The sequence below is a fragment of the Stegodyphus dumicola genome, chromosome 3 (assembly GCF_044657685.1).
Source record: "Stegodyphus dumicola isolate Sdum_Otavi_A_Nest chromosome 3, ASM4465768v1".
In the NCBI taxonomy this organism is placed as follows: Eukaryota; Metazoa; Arthropoda; class Arachnida; order Araneae; family Eresidae; genus Stegodyphus; species Stegodyphus dumicola.
Window position 1 is genome coordinate 116,544,066 of NC_140770.1, and position 17,051 is coordinate 116,561,116.

The 17,051-nt window shown below is 30.7% G+C and overlaps 1 protein-coding gene across 2 annotated transcripts in view; it reads right to left on the reverse strand.

The window, feature by feature from the left end:
- Nucleotides 1-17,051, reverse strand: part of spg (dedicator of cytokinesis spg) — a 267,982-nt gene that overhangs the window by 119,530 nt on the left and 131,401 nt on the right. For both annotated transcript variants that reach the window (XM_035372971.2, XM_085813220.1), the window contains 3 exons: nt 15,734-15,837; nt 5,859-6,087; nt 632-729 (listed from right to left, as the gene is read on the reverse strand). In XM_035372971.2, coding sequence (XP_035228862.2) covers nt 632-729; nt 5,859-6,087; nt 15,734-15,837 — 431 coding nt within the window. The remainder of the gene's footprint in view (nt 1-631; nt 730-5,858; nt 6,088-15,733; nt 15,838-17,051) is intronic.

Below are 17,051 nucleotides of genomic sequence, written 5' to 3' on the forward strand. Positions count from 1 at the left end.
AGAATATTTCAGAATGTCAGAGATTTTCTCCCCTTTTTTTTTTTTTTTTGCATGCATCCTATCATGCATTCAAAGAATTTACACAAAACAAAAAGTCTAAAAAATTATTTATCTTATTATTTTGGGTTTGGAACATTCAATTTGTATATATACATTTATATACATGCTTAAATTAATTCAAATGCATATACCTAACCGTAACTTAATTTAACAATAGATACTCTTTTAAAGACTTTTGCTGCAACTTATTACAATTAATGAGTCTTTTTAAAATCAGATTAGAAGAAGTTATTTTAATAACTGAACAAAATGCATGATAAGTTATTTTAATAACTGAACAAAATGCATGATTTTATTTATTTATTTATTTATTTTTTCAAGCAATCTGAAACTTTTGCAATCACTTACCAGGTTTCCAAGGAGATTTTTCAACATTAACTTTACTTTTACTAGCAATGCTAAAAATTTAGCTGGTAGTTGGTTCAAAAGTGTAATAAATAATATTGTTTTACTTAAAGGCTACTCAAAACAAGAAAAATAATAAAGAAACCATCATGCTCTTAAAAATAAAATCAGTAATTTTATTAAAAATCTTTCACATATTAATGATTACATGTTATAGATAAGGTACCTTAACAGTTTCTTCTCCATTCAATTTCATGACTTTGTGCAATGTATCTTGTATTCTTTCTGGGTGTGCTTTCCACTTCAGAAGAGAGAGAAGATCACCTAAATTAAAAGAATTAAAATGAAATATCTTTAATACTTTAATGACAGGAATTACTTGTTCTTTACATGTATAATAATTGTATAAACTAACACATACTAAGAACGATTATAAATAAAGTGATATATTGATTTAATCAGTACAGCATTGATTTTAGAGGCTGAGTTCTGATTTGAAGTATATCCTAAATTTTGTACCTAAAATTTGCAAATTTAAAGCATAATCTCAATAACTATCCCCTATAGAGTCTACAATTCTGAAATATAAATTCCCTGTTTTTTATAATCCTTCTACAATAAGTATAGATTAAACTTTCTTCAGAACAACATGAGATGTAGGAATTGAGAAGCCAAGCAAAAATAAATAAATAAATAAATAAGTAACCAACATTAAGTGCATTTTCCTTGAAATTATGTTTTGAGGACTGGTAAAAGTATATGGCAATATTATTAGAACTACATTTTCAATCAAAACTCATTAAAATTACAGTTAAATTTCAATATTGAAACTAAAACCTACTCTTTGATTGTTTATTGTTTTTAACCAAAAGAAGTTGGAGGAATTACCTTATTTGACAGCATATAAGACACACTGACACATAAAACACACCCTTATTTAAAAGGCCACACACACGGAAAAAAGTTTCAATAGTTCGCACGACTGCGTGGTACCTCAATAACTTAAAATGTGGTTTCTTTTAGTTCTCACGTTTCATAAAAGTCAAATAAACAATCATTGAATGCAATTACCAAACATATTTTTATTACGGAAAATTAACAAATGGCAAGCTATTTTGAACATGATATGTAAATTTCAATAATGAATAAATGAATGAATGGCAAGCAATCAAACATAATACAAAATAAAGCAGAAACAACAAAAAAACACAGATTCAAGGAAAACATTGCCTATCATGAAATTAGACTTTAACCACTTTCAAAACCATAAAAATCCTTTTCACTATCATCATCATCGAAAATGAGAATATTGTCATCACTACTGTTTCCGTCATCGCTAGTATCACCTTCTTCAAATAATGCGTCGTCTTCTGTTCCGTCAAGAGCATTACTGATTCCGCACTTCTTAAATGACTTAACAATTACTTCAGCCTTTACATCCTCCCAAGATCTTTTTACTTACTTGCACACTTGTGAAATAGAGGGCCACTTCATTCTACCTGAGGGTGTGAGGGCATGATGTGGCTCTCCTATCCACTTGTTCCATCATTCTCGCACTTTTTCCTTAAATGGCTTATTCACCGATACATCTAAAGGCTGCAACTGGCTGGTCAGTCCACCAGGAATGACAGATATCTGGGTTTTCAATTCTCTCGCTTTATTCTTTATGGTTTCAGTTCTATGGGCGCTAAACTGATCCAAAACCCTAAGAGAGGGTTTTCTTAAGAGTCCATCAGGTCGCCTCATCCATACGTTCTGTAACCACAGTTTCATTCCAGCTTCGTCCATCCAGCCTTTCGGATCACCATGAACAATTACACCCGTTGGAAGTTTTTCTTTAAGATGAGTTTTTCTATTGAATATGAAAAATGGCGATAGTTTTGTGCCATCAGCACAACATGTTAGAACTACCATATATCAGGTTTTTTCATGATCTGTGGTTTTTATGGTTACTGATTTAGACCCTTTAATACTCACAGTCTTGTTGGATGGTACATCAAATGTGAGTGGAATTTCATCCATATTTCCTATTTGACCGAGCTCAAAAGAAGTTTTCTTGGGCGCATTTATAACTGACCTATGAAATGCTAGTATTTTTTCTTCATAATCTGCTGGCGTTTTCTGTGCAATAGTTGTTTTTGTGCACATTGATAAGCCTTGCCTTTTCATGAACCTGTAGCACCAGCCCTCAGACCCTGAAAAGTTCTGATTCCCATGTTTTTCTGCAAATCCTTTGGCCTCATTGATTATCATTTTGGTTGAAACACTTATCCCAGATTTCCTCTCATCTAACACCCACATTTTTACGGCATTTACAAGTTCAGACCAAGATGGAGCTGGGCATCGAAGGTTATGCTTTTGTTCTTTAGCAGTGTTCAGTTGATCTTCCTGCAGTTGCCAAGTACGTATAATTTTTTTGGTAGGTGGTGGACCAAAATGCCTTGCTGCTACTCTGTTTCCATGCATTTTGGCGTAGTTTAACACTTCTAGTTTATACTGAATTGTATAGCTTAATCTCTTGTTTCCTGTAGTCATATTTTTCAGGGTATTTTTTTAAAACAAATAGTTTTAAGCACCGATACCGTCATGTTTATACAGAGTAGCACTGATACCGACATGTGTGTCGGCTGAGTCAAAGAATGTCTATGTAAAGAAGGAAAGGCTCCATAGATGTAATGTGATCGTCGAACCTGTTCGAACTTCAACATCAGCTTGGTGCTTTTTGGTGTCAGATATTTCATGCATGTGCAAAATAATTATGGCAGATGTAAAAAAAGTTATGTGTGTTTAGACCTTTTATCCAGGCTAAAAATAGCATTTAATATTGAAAGTTAACCTGTGTCCTTCACATGTAAGATGCAGGTAAATTTTTTGAAACCAAATTTAGGGGAAAAAAGTGCATCTTATATGCCGTCAAATAGGATACTCAGTTTCTTTCAGGGAAAAGGGTTGTTGTTTTTCCCTTGAATAAGAATTTATTTGAAATAAGTGATAGCAATAACTTTATATCTTTAGATAATAAAACCTGGAATATTTAGCTAAATCTCCACTTTATAACATTTTATTTAATGAGGACTAATTTCAGAGATCAGTTTATATGATGGAAACAACCTTATTGAGTATATATATATATATTTTCCTTCACTTGAGATTTGCACAGGTCTTTCAATAGCAATCATCTTCACATCTATCTGGTCTCAATTTGAATACACTTCCCTTTCAGCATTTTAAAAACAAACATTCAAAATACAGTCTTAAAAAGTTAATTAAAAGTCTTAAAAAGTTAGTTAATTCAGAGTTGCCATTTACTTCTATGAAAAAAGTATAATTTATATATGATTTTAAATATTATTTATGTAAATATTTCAATGAAAAAAATCATAAAAATTATTTTTGGAATCTTTCTAAATTTTCTTAGTGAAGTTTCCCATGAATTAATATATATGATAATGTTACATTACATTAAGTTGCATACATGGGGAAGTCAACAAGTAAGTCATAAAAAGAAAAATACAAAATAAACCAAAGGGAACCTGTTATTTCTATTTCTCAGCACAATCTTCATGATTATTTATACACTTGTTCCATCCTTTTATCAGTTCTCCAAATTTAGCCTCATATATATATATATATATATATATATATTTTAATGTCTCATCCTAATCCTCAATATTATCATCATTTGCACAGGATGCCTCTAAGATGTTTTTTTAGATGACCAAATAGGTATTGTGATCGTTATTGCTATAGCTGTTATAGTGTACAGTACACTTCTCAAATCAATTCTTCCAGCCTCTACACTTTTGATTTCATCTCAATCTGAGCAAGATACCTGCTTTGGTTTTCATGCCAAACTTTGGAAGGGCCTTGAAAAAATTCCTCGATCCATATGTGGCAAAAACTTTCCATAAACAGGAAACATTTCTTTATGAATATCATTCAAAATCCTTTTGCTTGTCAACCTTTCCCTCCCCCCAAAAAAGCAATAGAAGATTTTTAACTAACAAGAAACAAAAGAAGATTTTCAACAATCAATAAATTAGATTGCTAGTACACTTACACTAAAAAGATTTTGTAGAAAATATTTACAGTGCACTTCTGTTTCATCTATCACTTTAGTCACCTTTGAAATAATATCCACAGGAATGCACATATTTGTTCCACAGCTCCACATATTCCTGTAAGCACTGGTATAATGTGTCTTTTGGTAGAATCATAGAATGGCTGTCACATCATTTTGGATAGCTTAAATTGTTTGAAAAAATTAGCCTCATAGAACTACTTTGATCGAAACCAAGTGGTGAGCAATCTGATTAATAAATGACATTAATACATTTCAGATCAAAGAAATCCAAGCTTCTTTACCCAAATGCATTTTGTTTAAAATGTAATATCATACTGAATGATTAAAAGACATTTAACATCATTCACCCTAAAATACAAATTTATGCTACCAACAATGATATCTCCTAAATTTTTCTACAGAAAGCTGGCCAACATCTTTTGATAGCCAAATTCAATTGCAGCAAGTTTTACACAAACTGCATAAATTTTCCATAAAAGTATTTTAACAAAGGAATACATTTAGCTAACATTATATTTCAAATTTTTACTGATATTTTTATATTATTAGAAAAAAAAACTTGCCACATTTAACCATTTTGAACACAGAATCTCTTATATTGCATCAACTTTGATAAATTTCTGTTTAGTTATTACTAATTATTTTTTCAAAACAGATCAAATCAATACTTATCTATCTAAAAATGTCTCATTACATACTTTGGCATTCTTGCAGCAGTTTCCTAAACTGAATTTGTTCAAAGAGATCAAATTATTTGTTCAAAACAGATCAAATCAATAGTTATCTACCTTAAAATGCCTCATTACATACTTTGGCATTCTTGAAGCAGTTTCCTAAACTGAACTTGTTCAAACAGATCAAATTATTTGTTCAAAACAGATCAAATCAATACTTATCTACCTTAAAATGCCTCATTACATACTTTGGCATTCTTGAAGCAGTTGCCTAAACTGGACTTTTTCATTAAATACACTATGGAATTTTTTTGACTATTACCCATTGTTCATAAAATAAACAATGAAATTTTTTTGACTATTACCTAATCTAAGTTTATTGGTACCCAACCAAATTTAGATGTAAAGGACTAATTACCAAATTCTTCAAGATGAAGAATATTAAGTTATGTTGCAGTGCTCTGCTTACCACATGATGACATAAAGATCAACAGAATATAGAATATACTCCGAAAAATCAGCCATTTGCAACATAAACAATCTAGTTATTTAACCAAACAGAACACATTATAGTTTACATTTTATTAATATTTAAAAATATGACACTAAATTACATATAATCTACATTGCATTTCCACTAATTCTCATGAAAACAAAAACCCAAAACTATCTCAAGAAAGGGAAAATAATAATACCATTTTGTGTAAGCTTTGTCGAACATAGCAAAGTCCTGATATGAACTGTTTCTCTGGAGCTGCGTGAAAAAAACTGCCCAGCTGAAGGACTAGGAAATGGGGGTGGAGAAGGAGGTATAGGAACACCACTGCTGCCAGTACTGCTAGGAGTTGTGCTACCACTTTCTTTTGGTCCACTGGGAAGACTTAAGTAAACTCTAGGATCTTGTAATTTGGGCCGATCTTCACACTAAAAGTTACATATCAGCATCAAATATTAAATAAAATACAGGATCAGTATACACTCAAATTTTTGAAATAAGAGCAGCACAATGTTTTCCCAATACAGATTTTAGAATGAATGCAGATAATTTCTAATGGAGATTTTAGGAATTAAAAAGAATTAAGTTATATATATATATATATATTTATATATATGGATATCCAAAAACAGGCAAGAAAAAATACTAGCTGTAATTTGTATCAGTCTTTTTAAGTCTCCGATTTTTACTTTTTGATCTAAAAACTGTAAATAGTTATAAGCTGCATCATTTCAAAATTAATCCATATCATATGATACTTACAGAGTATTAATGATGCAAGTACTTACAGAAGACTTTAGCATCAATTTTTTTAACTAAAGCTTAAATTAACCAGTCACAATTAAACCATAACTGCACCAGTCTTAAGCAAACCTTCATTTGGAAACTATGGATTCATTCTCTGCTGGTCTCTCCTGCTAAGCCTCGTGCCACCACTTTCTTAAGCAAATATGCCAAAAAAATGTAAATGTTTGTCTATGCCAACTTAACTATGTGTGTCAAGGAACTATTTTGCCAAGAAATAAAATGTACACCATGACTGCAGCTACATCTTTATACACCATTTCTATGCACCAAGTTCTATTTCTCTATAATCACAAAGACCACTGCATCATCAATTTCTATGTTATTACTTTTATGTATATTAAATGAACAATTTATTGATATTAAATTACATAATCTTCAAATTTCTGCAAATAATTAGAATCATAAGAGAAGGAATTAATCCTCTCCTGCCCCCACCCCAAAAAAACAGAGAGAGCAAAAAATAAAATTTCAGCAAATAAATAATCTATAGAAATACAAATCTGGATATAAACATCTTTGGGTTACTTATGTTTCAGGTAAACCTTTGGGTTATTTATGTCTTAGGTAAATCTATCTTGTGAATGTTTTAGGTGATTTAACATATAGAGATCTTAACTATATATTAACCCTCTGCAGTCGAAGCCTTTTTTGCTTGCGTGAACCAGCAACTCAAGATGATTTCAGTATATTAGTGAAGAGCTAATACAGCTGAATTTAATTTTTCTAAAGCTTAAAGCCATATTTCTTTTTTTTCCCCGAACAAATGCTATGCTGAGACTAACTAAACTAAGCTAGGATTTGGTTAAGAATACCAGCCAAACCTGGCCAACAAAAGTACTTCAGATAAAAATATCTTATTGCACATTGTAAATAAACAGATTGAGTTTCAAAACGCCACAGTGCTGGTACAGGATATATCAAACCTCTCGGGCGCCATAGCGGTGCCACTTGAGTGGCCGCTTCAAATCGGCTGGGCACCGCTCAAATACAAAGGGTTAATACATTATTGACAAGCTGGCATCTTTTATTATTTCACTGTTTATGATGGCAAAGTAACCTCACATTTTTCATTAATAAACTGTTTGCGACAGGAAATGCAAATTGCTACCTTTTGACTGTTTGCGAGAAAAGCACTATTTCTCATTTTTTGACACGTCATGTAGTAACATGTAAAAAAAAATTTTAAAATTAAAATAAATCTTTCAGTTTTTATATTATGCCCAAATGGCCTTTTTTTAGAGTTTTGAGCACCATCTTTATGTATTAAATATTATGTTCATCGCACTTAAACCATAGAATTCAATTCAACAGCAATATCGAAAAATAATTTTAAAATGACCATATCTTTAGAATGTCCGATACACAGCCTCGCATGCTGGAGATAAAAATGTTATTTTTTTCAAACAGTGTTGCCACTGCTTGCTTTGAAACATCGAGTTTCTTAATCAAAAACTCATAAATGCTTTGCAAAATATAAAATAGATTATAAAACAAATTCCAAATTTGGGTTTCCAGATGCACATATTCAGAGGGGGATTACGTTATTCAAAATTCGATGACTCTAGGTACCATTGTTTTATCACAATGCGAGAAACATACATAGATTTATGCAGATTCTTCATTATTTAATTTCTTTAAATATAATGCAGGGCTCTAACATTTGGTGGCAACAATTTCAAAAGTGATACATCATTTATAGTGATTCAACGCAAAAGGCAAAAAAGAAATTAATAGCCCTTCTGAGCTAATGCTCCTTTGAGCTCATAAAAAATAAAATAAAGTTCTGTAATATGGTGCGATAACATATTGCAGACTTATATATGCTTTCTACTGTTACTCAGTGAGATCCTAATAGTGATCCATCTCCAGTGGCGGCTCACTGCAACACCCCCTATTTCCAGTTATTGTTATTTTTAATATTTAATATAGTATGCCCTTTAGTCTTTAATTCTTTCTTTATACTTTTGCAATATATAATCCTTAAGCTTAATGTCAGTAGCCATCCCCCACTTTGTGAGAAAGGTACGAAAGTCTTTGGAACTGCGCGCTTCACAGTTCCAGCGACGTAGTGTTTGGCTGTTCTGCGCATGCGCACACAGAAAGCAGCACGTGAGCCATGCAGAGAGAAAAGCACTGTCGCTCTTGCAGTGCCGAAATTCTGGCATGCTGTTGGAAATGTGATTTCCTTTTACTCCACGCGTGTGGTATTTCTCCACAAGATGGAACTTCATCATACGGACCATAAACAGAGTTTATGAAAATTTGCAACCTTTAAAAGATTGCCTTACTGAAATTCAATCAACATCAAATGCAAAACAATAACAACAAATGAAACAATTGTTCCTATTGCAAAAGCAATAGGAATTTTAAAATATCTAAATGGTGATAATTTCAAGTTTTGGTTAGAGCATTTTTTATCAGATGCCTCATGTTGAAATAATATACAACTAAATGCAATCCAGAGAAATTAATGTGTTTAAAGTTAACGAATATATAACAAATTTTAAAACTGCTATTTTAGAATTAAGAATTTCAAAGTAATGCGAGAATTTCTGAAAGACATTGATGGCAGAAGTTAAGGAAATATGTGACTTTATAACTATGTATTGATATAATGCACAGATATTCTTCCACTAAACACTTAGCAGCTGCTAAATTGTTAAACAAGAAATGCTTCACTAGTTTTAGGAATGAACATTCTACAGAAGAAATAGTACTCACCACTGAAGCATATCCAATGACTGACAAAAAAAAAAAAAAAAAAAAAAAAAGCTTGAAATTGAGCTAAAAGTATTCTGTTGTAGGTCTGATATCCATGAATACTGCAAATTAATTGAGCTACTGAAATTTATCTTCGAAAATAATCTAGATGATGTTCTTAGTGAAATTACGAAACTGATAAATATTCTCTTGAGAGTTTCCATGACTACATCAGAGGCAGAACGCTGCTTTTCAACACTGAAAAGGATGAAAACTTTTCTAAGGAGCACTAGGAATTTGGAAAGACTAAATGCGCTTGCATGGCTTTCAATAAAGAAAAATTTCCTGAGTTGTCATCCAGAGATCAAGGAGAAAATTATTGATCTTTTCGTGCAAATTAAAACAAGAAGAATGGATTTCATTTTTAAATGAATAGACAAACATTGAGCTGTAACAATTTTGGTTAAAGTAATTAAAAAATGTTGAATTTTTTCTTGTAAGATTTCATGAAGTTTCAAAATAATTTTTTTTTAAATAAATTTTTGTTTCCTTTTAAACAATTTTAAAACAAAGGTTTTTTTTTTTTTTTTTTTTTTTTTTTTTTTTTTTTTTTTTTGGGAACAGCACCCTCACTAATTTTAGCCACCAGCTGCCACTGTCCATCTCGACAGTTATCTGCTAACATGTGACAACATACTTGAAGAGAATTAATCAACAAAAACAATCAAAGAAGAAAACAATCAAAGGCAAAGAGAAAATGCCATGTATGCACTGCAAACAAACAAACAAAAAAAAAAAAAAAAAAGATAAGAAAAAAAGGGGGGACATATTATATATGTAAATTTTGTATGGTAATTTTTCACTAAAAACATTGTTTTCAAGCACACTGTACCAGAAAAACATCACTAAGAAATAATTAAATGTATGGATTTTTTTAATAAAATGCTGCACTTTTCATTTTTTAAAAATATATTACTTAAAAAAGCATGCTCGAAATACAGACCATATGCTTTTTAATGCACACCATGTGTTAAGTTATATATCTATGAATAAAATGTTCAACAAAATCTATGCTTAATCACCTTTAAAAGGGTAAATAACAGTCAACTTCTATTAATTGCACGAAGTTGAGGATTAACTGAACAGTCTTGAAAAACGTTACATTTGTTTATTGCAAAATGATAAAAAAATTACTATCAGTAACCATCAGAATAACACTAAACTATTCACAAAAATGTAAAGAAAAGTGCATGAGATAATAACAATGATAGCTGATGATGCCATTACATGTGAGAGTTGATTTATTCAAAACAATACATGTAATTGTAAATACTGCAAAATATATAAAAGCTTGTTTGTAAATAATGAAAACTATACAAATAATATGCAATAAAAAAATTTACAGTTTTACACAAATTTGAAAACAGCAGCATTGATTAAAATTCGCTTGTTTTTTCAATGCCATTTAAAACTCAGTTTCTTCATTTTAATGGTCTTTATTCTTCCATTAATTACAGTGGTTCTTTTTTTTTTTTTTTTTTTAGAAACACCAATTTAATCTACACAAACAAACTTATTATTTAAATCATATGACTAGAAGATATAGGTTAATTGTTAATAGTATTTCTCCTGTTAATATACATTATTCCTCAGAACCATGATTTTGAGTTGATTCTGGATATCATACCTCCCAACTTATCAGAGTATTACTCTGATAAGTTGGGAGTTAATTGTATATTATTTTCAAAAAATACAGAACTTAGAATTACAGTTTTTACTTATTATTATTTCACTTTAAAATACATAAGCATAAAGGAATAATTTTCAAGGATTTTAGTTTTCTAAAATATTATACACTAAGATAATATTAATATTTCCAGTGAAATAATATAATTTTCACACATTAGTCTTATCCTTTAATTCAAAGAGATATAAGGGGGAAAAAAACATGAAATGATTAAAAATCCTAATCCTGATCCAATTTTTTCCCTTTTTCTAAAGAGAAGTAAACAACTTTTGGCCAATTTATACAAAATATTTTAGATATTGAGTTTAATTTGGAGACCAAGGAATTTTCTCTTGTGGCATTATTCAGGTGATATTTTTTTTTATTATACCATCTGATATTATTCTGATGTTAAAGCATGAAAACTCTATGAAAAATTACTTGATGAATCATATACACCTTTTAAATCTAATTAATTATTTACAATTTAAAAAAAAGCATAAAATAAATACACTAATTTTGCATTACAAAAATGCATCTAAGATTACTAAAATAAAAAAAAATTGAGGGGTGAATCAATCATTGCAAAACAAATATTTATTCTGAGATACGCAGAGTTACATGCAAAGAAATACAAGCAAGTAGAGATAAGTAGCAGAGAAAACGTTTACAGAGGTCATATATATAACTTTACAACAGATCATGGTTTAACAAATCATAAACCAGACACAATAAATAACCAATCAAAAATAACATAACGAATGGGATTAAGTTTCAGAATAATTCGGACCTAACTGAAAGCTAATGAATGTATCGGACGTGACAGAAAGCTATACTTCTGTTAACCAATAAGAATGCAATTATAAATATATCAACACTTCCCCTTAATCGCACATTATACAAAACATAAAAGAATTACACAATTTTTAAACAGCTCAATGATAACAGTTCATAGAATTTTGTTTTGGACAAAGCCTTAGTTTATATATCTGCAATTTGTAAACCTGCTTGTACATACATATTCAATTCTAATATTATTTTCCTTACAAGTGAACTTTAATTTTATATCTATATGCTTCAACCTACCTGAAAAGTTTTCATTAACAATACTTTTGATACATGACCAGTTATCTTCAAAAATATAAACATTTTTAACACTGGAAATTTCATTTACAACATTTTTTTTTATCCATAAAACATATTGAATACCTTTGCATAAAGCAATTATTTCAGCTTCTGTTGATGAAAGTGCAATACACTTTTGCTTGTTACAGCATCACATAATAGGACAGTTTGAAAACATCATAAAGTAACCAGTAATTGATTTCCTATCTTGCGTATTCCCCCCCCCCCAATCTGCATCTACATACAAACATAAGTTTGCCCTTTCCAAATCCCCCTTTTTTGTATATCAATTTTAAATTTAAGGTGTTTTTCAAGTACCTAAGAATTCTCTTTAGAGCACACCAGGCAACATCAGTAGGATGCTCCTGCAGTTGGCTTAAGCAATTTACTGCAAATAAAATATCTGGCCTTGTAATAGTATATGCTAAGTAAAGTAAAGATCCAATTAATTCTTTGTATGGGCCATGGAATGCATTTCCTTTCTGAAAATCAGCTGCTGAAGATTTTGGTTCAATGGGAGTTTGGGCTGTTTTACAATCAGACATTTTAAATTTATTAAGTAAATTTTCAATATACAGTTTCTGATCTAAACATAAACAACCCGACTCAAATTTCAGTCTAATGTCTAAAAATTCTGAGACCCTATCAGATTTTGACATTTGAAATTCACTAGACAACTATGATATTATAATATTTGTTTCTTTTACATCCGAACCTACAATTAATAAGTCATCTACATAAAGAGCCATAATTACTTTCTTACAATTTAGATTTCTGATAAAAATACATGGTTCAGAGTCCAACTGCTTAAAATCTAATTTAATAACAAAATTAAGAAATTTCTTGTACCAGTGTCAAGGGACTGTTTAAGACCATATAAACTCTTTTTAAGTTTACATTTCTTAACACTCGTATCATCATATCCTTTTGGCTGGTCCATGTAGATGATTTCATCTAACTTACCATTCAAGAAAGCTGTCTTGACATGTAAAAGTTTGCAAACCTTCATTATTGATAATTACCAATATTAAACGTAAAGAGCACATACTAATTACTGGAGAAAATGCTTCTGGTCGTGCCTTCCTTTTGCATAAAGCCACGAGCAACAAGCCTGGCTTTGTAAGTTCCATCCCATTTTTTACATAGAACCCATTTGCAGGAAATGGCTCTTTTATCAGGGGGTAAACTTTGTAGATCCCAGATGTTGTTATCTTCCATAGATTTCATTTCCTTGTCCATAGCTCTTTTCCATAGTTCTTGTTCTACTTGTGGTAGATTTACAATATCTTCAAATGTCACGGTGTCTTGTTGTGCAAACATTACTTCATAAATCTCAGGATTAGGATACCTAACTGGCTGTTTCTTTTCTCTTGAAAATTTTCTTTGTTCCTCCTTTTTCTTTGCAGCATTTAATTTGCCGTTATCAGTGTCTGAAATTGATTTGTCTTCATTTTTAATGTCATCATTGTCATTTTCACTCAGATCAGAACTATCGGAAATATATTTTTGATTTTCTACTTTCTTCTTTTCTTCATTAAATTTAACATTTCTGGATACAATGATGCGTCTTGTTTCTGGAATCATTAAACGATATCCCATTGTGGAATAACCTACAAATATCATTCTGACAGATTTTTCATCTAGTTTCTTCCTTTGCGATGGTGGCACAAGAGTATAAGCATCACAGCTAAATACATGCATGTTTGTTAAATCAGGATTTTCACCATACTTCAGAAAATAAGGAACACAATTGTCAATCGAACTATTTGAGAGTCGATTATTTATATAAGCAGCCATACATACTGCTTCACCCCAAAGGATTTTGGTAAATCTGCCTCAAGTATCATTGCTCTAGCTTTTTCCAGTACAGTTCTATTTGCTCATTCAGCAACACCATTTAGAAAAGGTGTATAGGGAGGAGCAGGATCTATTTTTACACCTGCTCTTTTAGCAACATCATGCAATTCTCCACTGTCATATTCTTTGGCATTGTCACAGCGCAGTCTCGTAAGAGTTGGATTCAATTTAAAAAATAGTTTAAGTTCATCAACAATATCACTTTTTCTTTTGAGCAGTCTTATTTCCATAAATCACGAGTAGTCAACAATTATAGTCATGAAACACTTTTCCCCCATGGATTGTTTGAGGTTCTATTGGACCACATTTTATCAGTGTGTATAGTTATAAGCGGTTTGGATTTTTTTATGTGAGGACCCTTTCCTATAGACAAAGCACTTTGTTTGGCACAAACACACACTTCACAAAAGGATTCTTTTGAAGGAAGATTCATTAGTTTTAATTTTTGATCACAGCAGTGTCCTATTCTTCTGTGCCATAAATCATCATTTTTTACTGCTAAAGCTGTAAATAGGTTTGGTGAAAAATCTTTTACATTAAGTACAAAACAATTCTTTACGAGCACTAATAAAAACAGAGTTGTCCGTATTTGGTTTAGAATACTTATTTTCACTTTTATAATCAATCATAAGAGATTCATAATCAATAAGTCTGCTTGTGACAAAATCCAAATTAAAATTATAACTTGGTTGATTTTCTAGTGATGCCTTAACATTTTCATATTCCTTTGGCAAAGACATTAAAATGTAAATAATAATATCAAAGTCGCTTACTTCAGATCCAGAGACGCGTCGACTACTCACCAAGTTCATTATGCTGTCTCATTGACACATCCTTGGATTTTCTTATGGTAGCTAGACGTTTACGCGTAAAAATTTGACTCACTGCTCCTTTAGCACTATATGTAGCTTGTAGTTTCTTCCATATTTTACATACCATGTCTTCACGTTGAAGAGAAGCAATAACATTATCACTTAAAAGAGCAAGTATTAAGGCATAAGCCTTTTTTGATTTCAAAACATCTGCAACTCTGTCCACAATTGCTTCTGTTTCCAAAAATGTATCCAATTCCCTTGCCGTAAATACCGCTTGAACTCTTCGACACCAAACAGTAAAGTTATTAACACCATCAAATGGTGCAACACCAAAAGCTTCCGTTTCACTTCCGGCTGAAAAAGCTATCATTCATGAAGCACCAAAACAAAATCACGTGAACGATAAATTATTACACTGAAATAGAAAGTTCAATTAGGGAAAATATCAGTGTATGCTAGTTTTGATGAACCACGCTCTGCTGTTAAACATAGAAAATGCCGCGATTCATAAAACAAATATTTATTACTGAGATATGCAGAGATACACGCAGAGTTACATACAAAGAAATACAAGCAAGCAGAGATAAGTAGCAGAGAAAACGTTTACAGAGGTCATATATATAACTTTACAACAGATCATGGTTTAACAAATCATAAACAAGACACAATAAATAACCAATTAAAAATAACATAAAGAATGGGATTAAGTTTCAGAATAATTTGGACCTAACCGAAAGCTAATGAATGTATTGGACGTGACAGAAAGCTATACTTCTGTTAACCAATAAGAATGCAATTACAAATATCTCAACAGTGATGATGTCAAATTATAATTAAACAGCAATTCAAATAGACAAAGTATTAAGTTTCTAACTAGTATTCAGCTCATCACCTAAATGAAATAAATTTTGAATTGGGTTGAAATTAGTAAACATATATCTTACTTAATAAATATATAATTCATGAGACCCTAACTAGTATTCAGCTCATTACCTAAATGAAATAAATTTTGAAATGGATGGAAATTAGTAAACTAAATCTTACTTTATAAACATATAATTCATGAGACCCATTTTTCAAAATTGTTCCTTTATCATCCATTAACTGAATAAAAGAAAATCCTAGTAACTTTTTTTCTTTATCTCTGGCTGAAAGAAACAAAAAGGACAAAAACAAATTTACTCATACAAGTAGGAATAAAATGCAATAAAAAAGCCTAATAGAGTACAAGTCTGAAATCCAGGCATCCAATACCTAGAATAATCTAAAATCCAGACCTCCAGACCAAAATTAACTTTTTTTTTAGAAATATTTTCTGGAGCATGCACTTTTTCATAACAAACATGTAGAGAATTCTGATTCTTAATTTCATTTGACAGTAAATAAAATGCCCCCATATTGAAGAAATAATTATTTATTAGCATAAATCAGAATAATCAGTAATTTGGCTCTGCCCATTTGCTTGGCATACATCTCAAATCAAAACATTCTACATTGAAACACTATTATTTTATGCCTGCTAGTACTTTTATGCCTGCTAGTACTGATGTCAACATGGTGAATCATTATTGATTATTTTTTGCTTTTATCACCACATTATTATACAACACACACCAAAATTGGTGTGTGTTGTATAATAATGTATCTAAACACTTTTTTTTTTCTTTAATATTAGAACATCAAAGAGTATGGTAACCTTTTATGTTGATACAGTACAAAATCCGAAATCCGAACTCATTGGGACATTGCCGATTCCGGTTTTGGAATTTTTCCGGATATTAGATCATCAATTTAAATCTGGTAAGATGGCATGCAGAAATTATACAATTAAAAATATGAAATTGTAATTTATGAAATAAAGAATAATTATGATCTAAAGGGTCTCAAAATTTACAAAAAAAAATTATATTTATTTATTTACTTTATTAAACATTTCTTTAAGTTCTTTAAGTTCTTTAAGTTGCTACCACAAAAAATTCAAAAAGTTCCTTTTTCTTTTTCCTTATGTCATATACAGTTGACTTCCCAATGCAATACCACTCGCATAATTTTGAGACAGATTGTAGATCCTTTGGCACCTCCAGAATTAGAAACTCTTTTCAACATAATCCAAAATTCAAGCTTAGTTTTTATAAATTTGCTGTAATAATAACAGTCTGCAAAAAATAATAAGCTGGATCAAATTAGAAGATTATGGAGCAGCGCAGTATGCTACATTAACTGAAATGCTTTAGAATTAGTAAAGATAATTTTAGTCTAGCTTATTAGCATTTGTTATACATTATTGGCTGTGTATCACAAGATTGGCAATGAAAGCCAAGTTGTTTCACTAAATTCTGTCTTACTCCTATTGCGTACTAAG